General features: G+C 42.2%; 1 protein-coding gene across 2 annotated transcripts in view; it reads right to left on the bottom strand.

The window, feature by feature from the left end:
* Nucleotides 1–17969, bottom strand: part of Rnf216 (ring finger protein 216) — a 170848-nt gene that overhangs the window by 82134 nt on the left and 70745 nt on the right. For both annotated transcript variants that reach the window (XM_004629597.3, XM_004629598.3), the window contains exons 12-13: nt 14777–14925; nt 13836–13914 (exon numbers count right to left, since the gene is read on the bottom strand). In XM_004629597.3, the coding sequence (XP_004629654.1) occupies nt 13836–13914; nt 14777–14925 (228 nt within the window). The remainder of the gene's footprint in view (nt 1–13835; nt 13915–14776; nt 14926–17969) is intronic.

The following is a 17969-nucleotide window of genomic DNA, read 5'->3' as shown; positions in this document are numbered from 1 at the left end:
CAAGAAATGTAACTTTTGTATCTGATAAGGTCAGCCAAGTACTCTCAGGATTTATTCTGTAGCTCTGTACCGCCTTTTGTGCATCATTTTGTCAGTGTCTGACATGAGGATGAGTCATAGCCATTGCTTGACCAATTTGCTCTCTGTGAAAACTTGAGAAAATGTTTTACTCTCCATATAACTCTCCCCAGGCTCACTTTAGATCATTGAACACATTCCTCTGTGGCTCCATACAGGTAGTTTAAATCTGCTTCCCCTACTCAAACAGAAACTTGTGCAAATAGAAACTACATACAACAAACTTTCCTTCTTCCAGGAAAAATAGCCCCTTACCCTTTTTTTTTTTGTATTTTAGGGAAGGGTGTACAGGGTGTTCAGGGTCTCACTACTAGATCAGACTTGTAGTGATTCACCTTTTTACAGCCTAAGAGCTTGGATGACAGGCATGCACCACCCAGCCCAGTGCTCAGTCTCAATTGCTGTCTCAGTGTGCCCTGTGGGCGGGGCTAGCACAGCAATAGCCCCTTACCTTCCCACAAACAGCTGCTGATATTTTCCTATTATAATTATCTTTCCTTTTTATTTTTTGTGGTACCAGGGATCAAACTCAGGACCTTGTGCTTGCCAGGCAAGTACTTATTCCACTGAGCTATCTCCTTGGCCCTGCTTTTCTTTTAAATAAGTAACCAAGCCTCACTACAGAACATTTGAGTAGAGGCCTTTCTAGTTTCTAAGAGTGTCATACCCTCAAGTTAGCAAAACAAAACTGGCAAGGTAACAGACACTGCTAAAGTCAGAAGACCTAGATCTCTTTATTATTATAGTTTTTTGAGACAGGGTTCACTATGTGGTTCAGACTGGTCTTGCATTCACTACGTAGAACAGGTTGGCCTAGAACTCCCAGTGAAGATCCTCCTGCCTCAGCCACCAGCAAGCTGTGATTACAAGAATGCACCATCATACCTGACTTTTTATTTTTTAAACCTTTTCTCTCTCTCTCTTTTTTTTTTAAGAACATGAAGCATACACAAAGGTAGATAATATAAAGTATCTCATTCAGCTGGGCATGATGGTACATGTCTGTAATTCCAGCACTTGGGAGGCTGAGGCAAGAAGACTGCTTTGAGTTTCAGGCCAGCCTGAACTGCAGTGAAACACTGTCTCAAAAAACAGAAAAGCAAAAACAGTAATAGAAAAAACCCTTGCACCCATCACTCATATTTAACAAGGATTAACTCAGAGCCAATGAAAATATATCTGTACCTGACCTCCTTTCCTAACCCTACCCCTGCCTTCATATAATTTTGAAGTAAATCTCAGATTGTTTTATTTTATAAACTTTTCAGTCTGTGTCTACAAAAGACAAGAATTCTTAAAACACAGGATGCTAAAACCATACCTAGAAATACATAATAGCAATGCAAAGCCTCAGATCTGACTCCTGATGTCATCTGCTGTTAGGTAGCTTTGAGCAGATAAGGAGTATAAAGTATAAAGTCTCTAAGAAAAGAGAAAAGTCCCATTAACAGGTCTCTGGACTTCAGACCATATTAATAGTAATGTTAAATTCCTAAGTCAGGGAATCAGATTTTTGGAGATGTCATCCAGGCTAAATTTTGGTGTCCTCCTCAGCCCTGATCTCAGCAGACTAGACTTTGTTTCTAATCATTGCTCTAGTTACCAAGGTTACTCTCTGACTCGATCTTTTCGGAGGACATTAGCATGTGGCGCAGACAGAGCATACACAGTGTAACAATTTCAAAAGAGACAGGCATATATACCTTGGCACCTTTGCCTGTTATAGGGGAGGTGATAGGCAGCAGGATTTCCTTGCCTGGTGATCCATTCTTCTTGGAATGGTGCAGTGCCCCCGAACCCTCTTTGTTTTCAGACTGGATTTCCCTATGTAGTCCAGGTTGGCCTTGAACTTGCTATGTAGTCCAGGCTAATCTTGAGCTTGCAATCCTCCTGCTTCAGCCTCCCAAGTTCTAAGATTACAGACAGGCATACGCCACTTCACCTGGCCTACCCAAGTTGCTAACTGTGGGAAGACCATGTAAAATCTGAGGACTAGAGAGGGAACAAAGTCCTCCTCATACCTTTTCTCAAGGTTAGGGAAGACACTAAGGAGGAAAAGGGTACCAAGCTACAAGTGGGAAAGCACCTTGAATTCAAAAGTGAACACTAAGAATTCTACCCAGTGGCAGCTTTGGCTCAGATTTTGCTCAGTGCTCTAAACATTCTCCTTTGCCTTCCTCCCCACATTCCTCCGCCCGGATACAGACACCCACAGAGACATGGGATGTTTTCATGCTTGTGGCATTGCTATAGCAACAATTTCTCTTTTACCTGCAATGCTGGCAACGCTGCAGTGCTCTGTGCTGAGAATGCAAAGAAGGGACATGATGGCCCTGCACGTCAACACACACGCACAAGACGCCTGCATACACACGCATGCGCACTCACACACAGTCCTTTCTCAAGGACATCACAATGAGATCACTGAAACAAATTAAGATGCTGATACCTGGTAACACAGCTAATGTAAAGACAGAAAGGTAAATCACCACAGCAATTTTTGAGGGATTTTTAATGTGAGATTTTAGGACAGAATCAAAATATATCTCTCCTTTGTTGAAATCACAGTCATAGAAAAATGCCATTAAATTATTTTAGCAAAACAAGGCTAAACAACTGGTATGTGGTCTCTAGAAAGAGCCACTCAAAGCTTATGATCTCAGTGGAAAATGCAAACAAGGTGAGGCTGTGCCAGTGATATTAGCTTATGGCCACAAAACCCATGAAAAACGGGTCAAAGTTTCTATTTTAATAAAGTGAAAACCTGTTAAAAACCCATAATCCTTTTCTGTAAGTACTGAAGTCAGCATTTTTCAGTGGAGATCAAAAACAGTAAGAAAAGAGAAGAGCAGGTATATTCTGAAGACCAGAGGAGGGAAGACAGAGGGGGAAAAGCAGGGGTATCTTGGGGCCACCTATGCTAGGCATGGTGGGCTGGCCAGGACTCTGGCTGAAGATTGGTGTCTCCCAGTGAATCAAGAGCCAGGACCATGGGGACTAAATCATGCTTTTTACCTCTACTTTTGTGATGAATTCTGAGTTTTCTAGCAAAACGTGCTTCCCTTTGCTTCAAGGCTCTTCCCACACTTTGCCCATGGTTCCCAGAGATTCCAATACTTGTGGGCAAGGAAGAGAAATCACTGAGAAAGCCAAGAGAGGGAGGTATAGCAAGGCTATAGACAAGAGCTTGCAAACTCTGGTGACAGCAAAAGAAAGCAATCTGTGGACATCCTTCTCTAGGACACAGCTGTCCCCAGGGCAGCACAGAGATTAAGTCTTTTGAGAACAAGACTGTAAAGATGAAGTGTGATGAGTCACCTTTTGTTCCTGATGGGACAAATGTTAAAACTGCCCACTTCAAGAGATCTGATCTTGTGGCAGCAGGTTTTACACAACTGGAAGAACTTTCTCCTTTTCAGACACTCCCTTCGTCACCTACCTGCACCTGCCCCACATTTGCACATGCGGTTGCATCCTGGTCCACCCTGCTCATGTGGGCAGCCACTGTGCTGGGTCAAGGAACTCTGCTAAGTGCTCTGCTTATGTGGTGCCATTTACTCTTCATGAAAGCTCTTCCAGGCAGGTATAACCTCTTGTTTTGTAGATGAAGAACATGTGCCTGGGGGTAGTGTTCAGTCCAGGTCCTCAGCGGTAGACAGGTGACCGCTACACTGCGACAGTGTTCACAGTCTCCCTGGTGGCCTCTCAGCACCCAATACATGGTTGGACACAGAGCAGCACACTGAGGACTGCGTCTCACTGAGTCTTCAAAGCAACTCTTGAAATAAGGCAGCTTCTTAAAGAAGCCCACGGGGGAGCTGGAAGCAATGCTGACTAAGGAGAAAGGAAGCCCTTTTCATCTGAATGGCACAAGAGGCCTTGTGATTTACACCTTCTTAGGCAGTTTCACTGGGCTGAGAATGCAGCATTAGAATATCCTCTGGAGGGAGAGGCAGAATAATGCTCATTTTTTGGGATCAGGGCCTCAGGGCAGATATTGCTAGTTGCTGGGTCTCTCAGGGTCCCTGCTCTTAACAGCTGAGCCTGTCTAGGCAGCCCGGGATCTGAGACTCCCTCACCTGGCACAGGGGCAGCAGCCTGCCCAGTATCTTTCCTGGGGAAGAAATCAATATCTAATATCAAGGGATAAAGTAAATGAAATGTAAAATATTTCTATAAGGCCAAGGGGAAATAAAATTTTTGTTCATATTGGCATTTTACTGTAACATACATATTTTTACATTTTGGAGACTTATCTCTTTTAAACAGTCACTGCAAACAACAGCAAGTATGGCATTTATTCAACTCTTAAAGGGAAGGCAGGGTGGGAAGACAGGTAGGCAATATTTGCCTTTGGCTTTTTCTCTTGGAAACAATCACACCCCTCTTGGAGTGAAGGGGTTCTCCAGCCTGTGTTTTAGGAGCTACGATGTCACATAGAGAAGTGAATATACTTGTGTCACTAATCAAAACTGTGTAGGATCAAGAAGCCATCACAGACACAGGCATGATGTCCTTTATTATAGGGAATTTTATTTTATTTTGATTTGTTTGAGATAAGGTCTCACTATACAGTTCAGGCTGACCTTGAACTCATTATGTACCCCGGGCTGACTTGAACTTGCCAACATTCCTGCCTCAGCCTTGTGAATGTTGGGATTATAGGTGTGGCACTACTGATAAAAACATGAGATGAAAGAAAATAGGATGAATGTCCGAAAGCTCCTTGCTATAATGCTGGCTCTGCTCAGAGTCTTGAAGGTCCTTCAGGGACAGCACAGGCACCCACTCTGGGCTGTGTGGGGGCAGGAAGGCTTTCCTTTGTGTTCCCAGTGCCACCACCTGCTACTGACTGAAGTCAAGTCTGGTGTCCACTTGTATAGGCATTTCCACTGGCCAGAACTAGAAGCTCTTCAGGAGAAACCTTTCCTTGTGATGAGCACAGAGCAAAGGCAGGCCACATTCCACACTGAGGAAATTTGCTCTACCCTTCTCCTTTCCTGACCTGCACTATTCAACATGAATGTCTACTCCTAGGAACAAGCCCTCATCTGTAGGGTTAAAAATCTGTCACAGAGACACTTGGTTTTTGTCAATGTTACTTCTTGAATACAGGTCCTCCCTGATAGCAGGAACAAGAAGACAAATCTCCATTCATCTCCAGATAATACCAAGGCCTGGTGCAGCCCCAGAGTCAGCTGACTGGCTGGGCCTGTTGGACTAGTAAGTGCCAACGGCCCCATCACAGCTGGAGTTGCCCTGGCACTGACAGCTGGTCCAAGCTCATTTGCATTCTCCTCACTCAGCCACTCAGCTACTGCAAGCGGCTGCAGATGACTGTTTTCTAGTAACAAACTGGTTCACTGCAGATGTGAATTCTGCTTATATTTTACTGCTATGAAGTTAACAACAATGAATACTATAGTGTTGGGGGCCTGGAAAAGATTAGAAAAAAGATAAGCAGGACAGAGAGCCACTAGTGGGAAAGGCAAAAAGAACAAATACAAATGACCTTGGGAAAGAACAGTGGTTACACTGACAACATTCACAGATGTTCTTTCTAGTAATTCTGATTAAATGCTTACTACCTGATAGTCTCTCCCAAGACTTGACTTCTAAGTATTCCTAAACCTTTACTTCAAGATCCTGGGGCTGGGGCGATACCTCAGTGGCATCACCGCTTGCCTGGCAAGCCCCAGGTCCTGAGTTCAATTCCTGGTACAAAAGAAGGATCCCAGCTAACTTTCTAGAAAGCTGTACTGATGTACTGCTGAGTTTATAAAGCAAATTTATGGCTCTAGGAAGGTGAAAATTTAACAGGAAAATGTCTGCCTCTAAGATAAATATTCCACTACCATCACTTTCAACTGTGCTTCAAAATTTCTCAGATCTATCACTGTTTTGTCCTATGTCAAATACATCCGACTCATTCCTAAAAGCAGCACATAGAAGATAAACTGATGACTGCCTTATCTGAGAACATACCGGAAGCCAGGGCCTAGACTACGCGCGTTTCATCATATCAACGAAACAGAACACTGCTCTCTTTCATCAGAGATACAGCATCTATTTCTCAGGGATTCCAGACATCAAGTCCTCCTCCAGATAATGCATTAATATAAACACCTCATCTCATAGTGACAAGTTCCTGGAAATTCAATGAGTTTAGATTACTGGCAAAGAATACAATGAGAAAGAAGATGCCCTTCGTCTCAGGCCAAAATTAGCTTACATCTCATTTCTTAAACATCTCATTTCTTAAAAAAATCTTCCAGGATTAACTATGGTTTAGCCATCTTGCTGAAGTAAGGAATGTCACAAAGAGAACCTGTGTAAGTGAAAAGGAAAAACCAGACACTCTAACAGTGCCATTTTTAATGCTAAATTCTGAATGCACATAGCGCTTGGCTTTAGCACTAATCCCAAAAGAATTCTATCAATTCTGTTTGCAAGACAGTTGTGCTGACACAGACACTTCGGAACCCGCCCCAGAGGGGAGTGCGCTTTCCTCATGGAGCATCAGTGCCACCTAGTGTCCATTCATTCCACAGTCCACACAGAAAGGCAGCACACAGACCTTTCCCTAACAGCAGAATGGAAGCTTAGAAGTGACCACCATTGAAATGAATGCCATTATCTGCAGGTCAAAGGCAAGTTCTGAAGCCCAGGGTCCTGTACGGGACAGTATCTGTATATACTCCTCATCATCAACACTACTGAAAGGGCCTACTAAGCTATAAATAAGTAGAAGGGCACATGGAGCTCAGGAAGGACAATCCTTTATCCCTAGGCTACAATCTCCCTGCTAGATTCTTGTTCTGTCTTCTCTTACTGCTTCTTACTTGAGACCTAAGTCCACTTCCAACCTTTGCTTCTCCATACCCTGGATCTCTATTCACTTAGCAAATACTCACTGAGTCTTCCTATTATGTGCTGGGTATTGGGAAAATACACTGACTGGCTAGTTTTACGTAAAAATGTCAACACACCTAATACAAAATTAATTTTACTTTTCCTTGAAATCCTTTTCTATTTCTCTTTCTAGTTCTATGAAAAGCAACATCTATCTGTATGGCAGCTCAAAGCAGCAGAGCCATCTGGCCCTTGTTTCACTCACATGCAGCCTGTTATTCCGCTGCTCCTCTCTCTTTCTAGCCCCCAAATCAGTTCCATTCACCAAGATGTATATTTGTCAGGATGTGTCAGAGACATTTCTTGTTCACAGTGCATGCATATCTTGGCAGGGGAATTTAACAAAAAAGTGGAATTTAACAAAAAAAGTAATAAAAACATAAAATCTACCCTACTGACAATTTTAAAAATAAAGTACTGTTATCTATAAACAAAATGCTGTACGGCAAATGTTTGCAACTTATTATCTTGCCTATCTGAAACTAGCCCATACAGCAACTCTCCACTGCCCTCCTTCAGTTTCTCCATCTGAGTTTAGACATGAAACGAGTGGAAAGCAGGCAGTATCTGTCCTTCTGTGACTCCTAACTTCACTCAGTGTAATACGCTCAGGGTTCATCCGTGTTGTTCCACTGACAGGGTTTCCTTCATTTCTAAGGCCAAATACTATCCAGTTATACATAAGTACTACATTGTTATCTACTCAGTATGGACCTACTGCTGCTGCATCATGGCTCCTGTGAAGTACAGTGATGAGCAGAGCACACCCTCTGACATCTCGGAGGATTTCATCCTTCTCTTGGGCTGCCTACTTGCTGACTGTTCCCTTTGCTCACGGCTTTTTAGTTTAAGTCCCACCTGTCTATATTTGGTTTTGGTGTCACATCCAAGAAATGAGGGCCAAGACCAAAGCTATGAAACTTACCCCAAAGTTTTCATATAAGAACTTCAGGGTTTCAGGTCTAATGTTTAATAAGACTTTAGTCTACTTTGAGTTGGTTGTCACTGCAAGTGCGACGAAGGGCCTCATTTCACCTTTCGTAGCAGGTGCACACCCAGCTTCTCCAGCACCATTCCCTGCTGAGACTGTCCTTTCCTCACTCTGTCCTGCGGGAGCTCCAGCTGCTCTCAGTGTGTGGCCTGCTTGCTGGGTTCTGTCATGCCCCATCTGTGTATGTGTTCTTATGAGAGTATCATACTGCTGTTGATTACTGTAATTTTTTCCCCTGCATTTTAGGGAAGGGTCTGCAGGGTGTTCAGGGTCTCACCACTAGATCGGACTCGTAGTGGTTTACAGCCTCCCAAGTGCTGGGATCACAGGTGCGTGCCACCACCCCAAGTCTCAACTGCCATCTCAGCATGCTCTGGGGGTGAAGCCGGCATGGCAGGCCCAGGGATCAAACCACCGGCCCCTGCGCCTGCTTGCTGGTGCTTTAATCTGCTGAGCTATTTGGCTGGCCCTGGAATTTTTAATATGCTGTTAAGTTAGAAGTGTGAGGTTTTCAGTTTTGTTCTTGAGATCATTTCTGTTCTTTGGGGTCCTTTGAAGTTCATACGAGTTTTAAGACTACCTTTCCTACTTCTGCAGAAAATGTTGGGATTTTAATTATGCTGCATCTGTAGACAGCTTTGGGGTGTATGGACATCTTAATATAAGCCTTCTAAGGATCTCTTTCCATTTATTTATGGCTCCTTCAGTTACTTTCTGTAGTGTTTTGTTTGTTACTTTAGGTGCATAAGTCTTCCATCTTTGGTTAAGTTTATTCCTCGATACTGTATTTTTGATGCTATTATAAATTTTCTTTAAAAAATTAATTTATGTATTTGGTACAGGGTCTCACTATGCAGCTCAGACTTGTAGTGATCCTCTTGTTCTTAGCCTTCCCTGTGCTGGGATTACAGGTGTGTGCCACCATTCTTGGACTCAGTTGATGTCAGTGCGTGGGGGGGGGAGGGGCCTGGCATGTGGTGCCAGGGACTGAACCTTGGTCCCTGTGCTAGTCTAAGCAGGCGTTTGGTCTGTTGAGCTATCTCGCCAGTCCTGATGCTATTATAAATCTGACTCAATTTCCTACCTGGGTTGTTAGTTATTACTATATAAAAATATAGCGGACTTCTGATCCATTGGTTTTGTATCTTCCACCTTTGTTGAGTTTGTTATTTCTAATAGCTATTCTGTGGAACATTTAAGGTTTTCGACACACAAAATCAAATCAGGACTAGGGCTATAGCTCAGTGGTAAAATATTTAACTAGCATATGTGAGGCCCTGGCTTCAAGGACCCTCCTCTCCATACCCCCTCCCAAGAAAAAGAAAAAAAAAAATCAGGTCATTAGCTAACAAGTAATTCTACTTCTTCCTTTCTATATGGATATTTTGTTTCATTTCTTTTTTCTTTTTCCTTTTTTTTTTTTTTTTGCCTAACTGCTCCAGCTAGGGCTTCCAGTACAATGCTGAATAGAAGAGGTGAGAAAGGCCCTGCAATCTGGTCCCTGTTTCCTAAACACTGCACATTAAAGGCCTGGTCCCCAGAACTGCACTACTGAGATGTGGCAGAACCTTCAGTCTAGTGAGAGGCCTGCAGGTCACTGGCAGAGGCATTCTTTCAATGGGAATGCTGCCTTTTTCTCTTTCGCTTCCTGGCCACTGGTTTGCTCTGCCTTGCACTCCTGCCATGTGTTATTACAGGCCCAGAACAATGGAGCCAAATGATCATGGAAGAGACTCCAAAGCTGGAGGCCAAACAAGCCTTTCCTTTTCAGAAGCCAATCACCCTGGTTTCTGTGCTAGCAAGGGCACCGTTGATCTGAGTAGAAAAGCTTTCCAGTTTGTTGTTTTATTTCTACATATTTGTGAATTTTTCCATTTTCTTGCTGCTAGCAATTTCTAGTTTCATTCCATGGTGGGCAGAAAAGATATGTAGTAAGCTGTCAATCTTTATAAAGCTGTTGGACCATGATCGAACGTGTGTGATCCAATTTTCTGTAATGGAAAATTCTCCTCGTGTGCTTGAAAAGAATGAATTTTCTGGTCCTGTTAGGGAGAAAGTTCTGTATATGCTGTTAGGTCCCTTTGGTTTTAATGTTGGTGAAATCAGCCATTTCCTAGTTAACCTGTTCTATACCACTAAATGTGATACTAAAATATCTTCTTTTTGTGTTGCTATCTATTTTTCCCTTCAGTGTGGTATTTGCTTCATTTATTTGGGTATACTGATTTTGAATGCATAAACAATCATTCCTTGGGGGGCTGGTGAGATGGCTCAGTGGTCTAAAGCACCTACTTAGAACAAGCTTAGCAAAGCACAGGGACCGTGGTTCAATCCCCCAGCACCACATGCCAGCCAGCCCCGCCCCCTGGTGGGCTGAGCTGGCCACACACACACACACACACACACACACAAAAAAAAAAAAATCATTCCTTGGTATTTAGGGCCAACTGGATCCAGGACACTCTCTACCCAATACCAAAATCTGCTGATGCTCAAGTCTTTCATATAAAATGGCACAGAGCTGGGTATAGTGGCACATGCCTATAATCCCAGTACTCTGGAAGGCTAAGGTAGGAAGACTGCAAATTAAAACCTAGCCTGAACAACTTAGTGAGACCCTATCTTTAAAAAAAAAAAAAAAAAAAAAAAAGTTTGTCTTGAAATCTAATTCCCAGGCCAGCCAGATACCTCAGAGGAGTAAAGTGCCTGCTTAGGCAGACACAGGGGTTGGAGGTTTGATCCCCTGCCTGTTGTGCCAGCTCCACCCCCAGGGCGTGCTGAAATGGTGATTTGAGACTGGTGGCATGAGCCTGTAATCCCAATGCCTGGGAAGCTCAAAAACAGGAGAATCACTACAAGTTTAATGTGTGTAGTAAGACCCTGTAGATCCTGCACTAAATACAAAAAAGAAAAAAAACAAAGATAAAACAAAACAAAAAACAACAGAAAGAGAAATCTAAGTCCCAAAACCAAACCAAACCATATAAAAAGCATAACAGCCAAGTGTAATGGTACATGCCTATAATCCCAGTATTGAGGGGGCTTCGGTAGGAGGATTGCTGTGAGCTCAAGCCCAGCCTGGGCTATATAGTAACACCCTTTTTTCTTTCTTTCTTTCTCCCCCCCCCCCCAACCAGGGATTGAACTCAGACCCTTGTGCTTACCAGGGAAGCGCTTATTCTACTGAGCCATCTCCCTGGCCCAATAAGACCCTTTCTTAAACCAAGCCAAACTGAACCACATGAAACCCAAAAAATCCCACCAGAGCAGGGTGTGGTGGAACGTGCCTGTAATCCCAGCACTCAGGAGGCTGAGGCAAGAGGATCACTGTGAGTTGAGACTAGCCTGGGTTCTAAAGTAAGCTCAAGGCCAGCCTGAACTTCAAAGCAAATCCCTGTCTCGAAAAACAAAACAAAAAACAACAACCCCCCCCAACCACTACAGTATCTGCACATAATCTATATGCATCCTTCCACATAGCACTATGAAAATGGTTTTTATACTATATTGTTTAGGGGATAATGACACAGGAAAAAGTCTGAACATGTTGAGTACAGAGGGAACCTTTTCCCCTGCAAACTGGCACATTTAATCTGTGGTTGGCTGAATACATGATGTAGAACCCATACATAGGGAGGGCTTTGTGTACTTCTACCTGGTATATCTTCCTGGTGAACCAACCCTTTTAGCATGATATAATATCCTTGTTTTTTTTTTTTTTTTTTGAGACAGGATCTTGCAAGTTCAGACTGGCCTTGGAATTACTATGTAGCCCAGGCTGGCCTTGAACTCAAAGCAATCCTCTTGGCTCAGCCTCTGGAATGCTGGGATCAGAGGTGTACACCATCACACCTGGCCCTTCTTTTGCCTCTTGTAACACTTCTTGACCTAAGTCTATTTTGTACAATTATGTCTAATCCTGTTCACTTCTGGTTATCAGTTGCATGGAATACATTTTCTGTCTTTTCATTTTTTTTTTTTTTTCTCTTGTATTTAGGGCAGGGTCTCACTGCATACATAGGACTTGTAGTAATCCTCCTGTTTACAGCCTCTCAAGTGCTGGGATTACAGGTTTGGCACCACCACGCCCAGTCTCAATTGCTATCTCAGCGAGCCCTGGGGGCAGGGCCTGGGCAGGCCCGGGGATCAAACTCCTGCTCCCTGTGTCTGCCTAAATCTGCTGAACTATTTGGCTGGCCCTATCTTTTCACTTTCATCTTGTATATATACCTACAAATCTGATACGGAGTCTTTAGTAAAAATATATATAGTTGGATCTTGATTTCTTTTATCCATTCAGTCACTCTGTGTCATTTGATTTGGGATGTCTAATTACTCAATGAGCACTGTCTTGGACTTGGGTATATCTTCCTGCTGAGTCTCATTGTCTCTGGAGAATAATCTTCTCTTTTGGCTTCCATATGGTATATCAACATTCTCCCTGGAACATATTACTAAATCCTACCAGGAAATGTAGTTTTTAGCTTTCCATCCAATTCATAGAAATCTTAGAAAAACTGGCAGCAAGGTACATATCTTATTTGGACTACTCAGTAGCCAAACAGGTTTTGGCATTTACCTTTCTCCTCTTAGAGTGGCTTTAAGGTCCCCCACACACCTATCTCCTGAGCTTCCTCTGTAACCTTGCTTTACCAGTCAGTGGCTACAGAAGTAGGCTACTGCTGCTTCCTTGGCTTGGAACGTCTTTCCGTTCTCATGCCATCTCTTGCTGTTCCCCTCCTTTAGCTACACTTTCCTTGCTCTGCGCCTCAGCTCAGACAACACCTTTCCAGGCATTTCAGAGCCTGACACACTCTACATACACCATGATAGTTGGTTACTATGCTCTCTTAGTTCCAGTATGCCAGATACCAAGAGGACACATTTATTATAACAACAACCTGGGGTGGGACAAATGATTAAATAGACTTATCAGCTGTAAGAACACAGATGGGTTTCACACAGAAATATTAATGTTGAAATTCAAAGGGGTAAAATTTCAGTTATTACTTTAGTTTCTTTCTTCTTTTCCAATATCCACCTCAGTTTCTTCCCTCTACAAAATACTGCAATGTTCAATTCTGATTATATGGCTTTAGGAAAATGGCTTAAAACAATTTGTCTAGGTGGATGCCAATATTCACTAAAAACTCTGAAGTGGCTTGCAAATGACAAATCTGAAGACATTTGTAGTTCACAGAATGGGAATTTGGTTAAAAGAAGAAAGATCTGCCACAATAAGATGACTAGATGGTTCTGGTCTCCCCTGATATAAAGAATTCTTACAAGAACAGTCACATGGCTATCAGATACAATGCAAATGCTACCATGCTGTCCAGTTCTTTTCTTTCTTTCTTTTTGTGGAACCAGGGATCGAACTCAGGCCCTTGCGCTTGCCAGGGAAGTACTTATTCCACTGAGCCATCTCCCCGGCACTGTCCAGTTCTTTAAAGGAATGTTGTTTTGACTTTGAAAATGGCAGGAAGTTTGTGAGTGGGGCTGGGTGTTCTATTTGAGAAGGAAAAGAGGAAACAAGAAAATGGAACAAGCACTGAAGAAAAACAATATTTCACATTGCATATAATAGCATTTGCCTTTGCATGAAGATGACATAAAACAGATCCAGAGCTTTGTAACAGGAAACCTAGAACTGGCCCCCATCTCTGTAACCATGTCAACCACCATTCTCAAAGTACTGAACTCTGCTTTTATGCAAATGAGAGCAGCCAAATATTCTCATGTACCAGCATGCAGATACATAAGGGCCATCAGCGTTGCCTCTAATATCAAAAGTCAAATGTATGTACAAAAAACCACAACCCCCACCCCCCAAAAAAAAGACAAACCTCCTTACCTTCCGGCAACGAGGGTTAGGACAGCTGAACCTCTTCACATCACTGTCCAACAGAGCAGGAAAGCTGCAGGAGGGGCACCTGGGGTCAAAAAGGTAGAAGCAGCAGGACTCAGTATGAAAGTCTGCTTCAGTTTCATGTGACTGCTCCTACTAACAGGCAATTTTCAACTGAGCATCAATATTAATTTTTATTCCTTGGTCAACATTAAAACATGGAATAATGGGGGAGCCAAAGGAATTTTGGACCGGAAATTTAGTTTTACACTGGATACCGGAACAGACTTAGGAAGGCCCAGCTTCCGAAAATGCCTAGCATTTAGCTGGACTTTCTCCTCTTAGAGTTCGAAGCGTGAGTTCTAAGAGGAGAAAGCCCTCTTCTTATCCTATCATAGCGTCAAAACCATGAGTTATACATGAACAAGTGAATGTTTTCTCTAGACTGGCGCATTATTGACCGAGCTTTGCCGAGCCTACTATATCAGAGCGCTGAGTCCCTGTATGTTGTGTTTTGAATTCCCTTTCCTCGAGTCTTACCACACCTGCCCCGAAGGCAATCTAAGCCAGCCGGAGGGGAAAAACAAAACAAAACAAAAAAACAACAAACAACAAAAACAAAACAAAACATGAAATAAGCCTCATCTCTGTACTGGCTCTTTCAAGGATACACAGGTGCATTCTAGGTTTTGACTCAGTGCCAGTCCTCTCAATAAACATATATCCCACCCTTTATGAAAATTCCTTGCATATTTTAGCTCTAATTCAAGGTACAATGACTGTACCCACAGGCCAGAAGATTAGGAGGTAGGAAGGCATATAGATAAAAGATTCAATCTATGTTTTTCTGTTAATAAAATTAAGCATCTTATTTCTTGGTAAGACATGCTAGAAAACATGCAGGACATAGAAGATATCTTTACACTGGGGAGATCCTGTGAACTCACCTGACAAGCTCATCAGCATAGGCTGCAGCAACTTCCTCTTCAGCTTTTCGTTCATAGTATTTACACAGGATGGTCTGCGGAAGTACCTTCTCCAGCTCACTGGTTGGGAAGGAACATGTGCAGCTGCCTTCCATGCAGCTGAGCTCTGACTAAAGTAACAAGAGAATAAAAAGCCTCAGAGGGTAAATGGATCTCTCATTGGGAAGCAAACATCTCTCTGTGACTTGCTTTCTGAGAAAATATATCCCAAACCAAGAAACCATATGACAAAACACAAAGTCCACACTATAGAACCACTAGCAGCCCAATCCACAATCCATGAAGGCTGGAAGGATGGTACACTGCTCAGTAGAATGGATAAAGGTTTTAGCTGTGTCTGAAAATGAGATGCTGTTGAGAAGGGAACTGCCTCCCTCTCCAGATCCTGGAATGTGAGACAGTCCCTGAGAAGACAGCTGAATAGTGGCAACAGGGTGGGAATTGACATGAATAAACAAGAAATGAGATAGCAAGGACCTCCAGTTACAACCACTCCAGCAGACTCCTAGAGAGAGGACAAAAATTCAGAAAGAGCTGACCAAATGGGAATCAGCTGGAGAAGGCAAGGCTGAGGTATGGCTTAAGTCAACGCTCAAGTGAAGGCTGCAGCCTCCCACTCAGCTCCAGAACGCAGAAAGGTGGGCTTATAGCTGTAGGTAGGATTCACACCTTAATCCAGCAAAGACCTAAGACTGTCATCTGGGGCTTGCAACACGAAGCACTACCTGGCCCATCTGGGCACCTAGGCTCAGACTCATCAGTTTCTAAGCTCCACTACTTGAACAGCTTCCAAATGGTCTTTAATACAAAGGTGCCAGACTTTTGAAGAGCACTTCAAATCAGGAAGATAAAACAGCAAATTAAACTCATGGAGAAATGCATCTTAAAAATAACAACAACTGGGGAAAGGGAGTTAGCTCAGCAGCATAAGTGTCTGCCTGGCAAGTACAAGGTCCTAAGCTCAATCCATGGAACAAAAAACAAAACAAAACCAACAGCTAAAATCTATGATGTTTCTTCAACACTCAATCTCTTTCAACATTTATAACAACTCAATGAGTGTCTTTATTTTAAAGCAGAAGATGCTTAGAATTAAACTAATTTGCTCAAGGTTGCCCCAGTCAGTCAGTGGAAGATCCAAGATCCAATGTTCTCTGCCATACTCTAAGGTCATACATTTTGAAAAACAAAACCTTTTTATACTTTGAAATACTGTGTTATGGAACTTACAAAAATTGCAAAAATAGGACAGAGTTCCCAAATTGTCTTTACACCCAGCTCCTCCTGATATAATGTTACATGTAGCCAGAGGATTTAATCAAAATCCAGAATTTACAATGGTGCAATCCTATTCATTAAGCTACAGTCTTCATGTAGATTTCAAGTTTCTCATTAATGTCTTTTCCCACAGGTCCGATCATGTGGCTGCTTGTTTCCTTTACAATATCCCCAATAATAAAAATGTAAATGTAAATAAGTGTTTCTCTGAGTTCTCTGAGCTGCTCTAGCAAATTAATTGAGCCTATACAACAAGTCAAGGAACTTACAATGGCATACATCTATAATCCCAGCACTCAAAAGGCTGAGGCTGGAGAATTGAGAGTTCAAGCCCAGCTGAGATAGACAGCAAGACCTTGACCCCCTCTCCCCGCAGCAAGTGATGAGAATCCTAATTTGTACCCAGTCACGTCAGAAGTTTTAGAGGTCTGGACTTGGAACTGGTGTATGAAATGGAGAAATCTCTGGGACTGATTCCTCTATCTATGGAATATGACAACATCTCTAGTAGACAGTGTCAGAACTGAACTTAGAGGATGCCCAGCTGCTGTGCCTGCTGCAGAACTGACTGACTGCTTACTGGTGGGAAGAAATCCCCACACATTTTGGAATCACATAGGTGATCTGTGTTTTTACTGTACAGTGTAAGAACCTGAGGCTGAAATGTTTTGCCTCTATATCTCCCTGGACAATCAGATCAGTCAGTCAGTCAGTCAGTCAGTCGTCAGTCAGTCTGTCTGTCTGTCTGTCTCTGTCTCTCTCTCTTATACACTTCCTCTCTGTTGCCATTGTTGCTGCTAATTCTCCATTTTGCTCTTTGCCGCCACCATGAAAGATTGCCCTCTGCCATGTGCCACTCTGCCTTGGAGCCAGCCGAGTATGGACTGAAACCTCCAGTAACTGTGAGCTAAATAAGCCTTTCCTTCCTTCATTTTGAGTGTTGGGTCTTTGTCCCAGCAATGAGAGAAGAGTGATTGAGACACTGTTTTTTTTTTTTCTTTTCTTTTTTGGTACCAGGAATTGAACTCAGGACCTTGTATTTGTCAGATAGGTGCTGTGCCATGGAGCTATTTCCCCAGCCTTCTCAATAGTTTTTGGTCTATCACAATCTTGGCACTTTTGAAGAGAACTGGTCAGTAATTTTGTAGAATGCTTCTCAATTTGGGTCTGTCTCAAGATTAGATTAAAACTGGGCATGTGTGACAATTTTTCTTTTTTTTTTTTAACTAACACATGAAAGTTTAATAGTAACATCTTAATTTCTTAGATAAATTCTAAGAAAGTTTCTTCAGAGAGAAGAAATGTAACAGAAGTTTGAAGTACAAAAATAATTATATAAAATAAAGTTAAATGAACAGTAATAAAATAAATTTATAAGAACTATCTGTATCCTGTTATTAAATATATACATTTATATATTATATATTATGTATATATATTTATATATAAAGAGAGAGACAGAATCTGTTAGCTAAGAAAAATTAAACCTGAAGTGTCATTAAGAATGATGTATGGAGTGTAAGGTTTTTAGTGGGATTAAGCTGTTTAATTTTCCAGAAGAAATTTAAAAAATTGATTTATTTATTTTTTTTTCAAACCAAGCTGGTATGACAGTTTCAATAATTAACACATTGTATACATTCTTCCTAGTGGTTAATTGCTGTAAAAGATGCAGACATGATACCCTACTTACAAACACCATTAGAACAAATCCCTCTCTTCATTAAGAGAATGTAACTGTATATTGATCCTAGCCATTTGAATACACATACACAAAATGGACACTCATCTGCATCCCCTTTTTGTTAAGTTCCATTATTTGAATATTATAGGTGTGTAAACTCAGCAAAATATTCTAAAAGAGTCCAGTAGCCCA

This window comes from Octodon degus, unplaced genomic scaffold (genome assembly GCF_000260255.1).
Source record: "Octodon degus isolate 3935 unplaced genomic scaffold, OctDeg1.0 scaffold00031, whole genome shotgun sequence".
Lineage (NCBI taxonomy): Eukaryota > Metazoa > Chordata > Mammalia > Rodentia > Octodontidae > Octodon > Octodon degus.
Note: the sequence above shows the minus strand (reverse complement) of the source record. Positions and strands in the feature narration are given on the sequence as shown.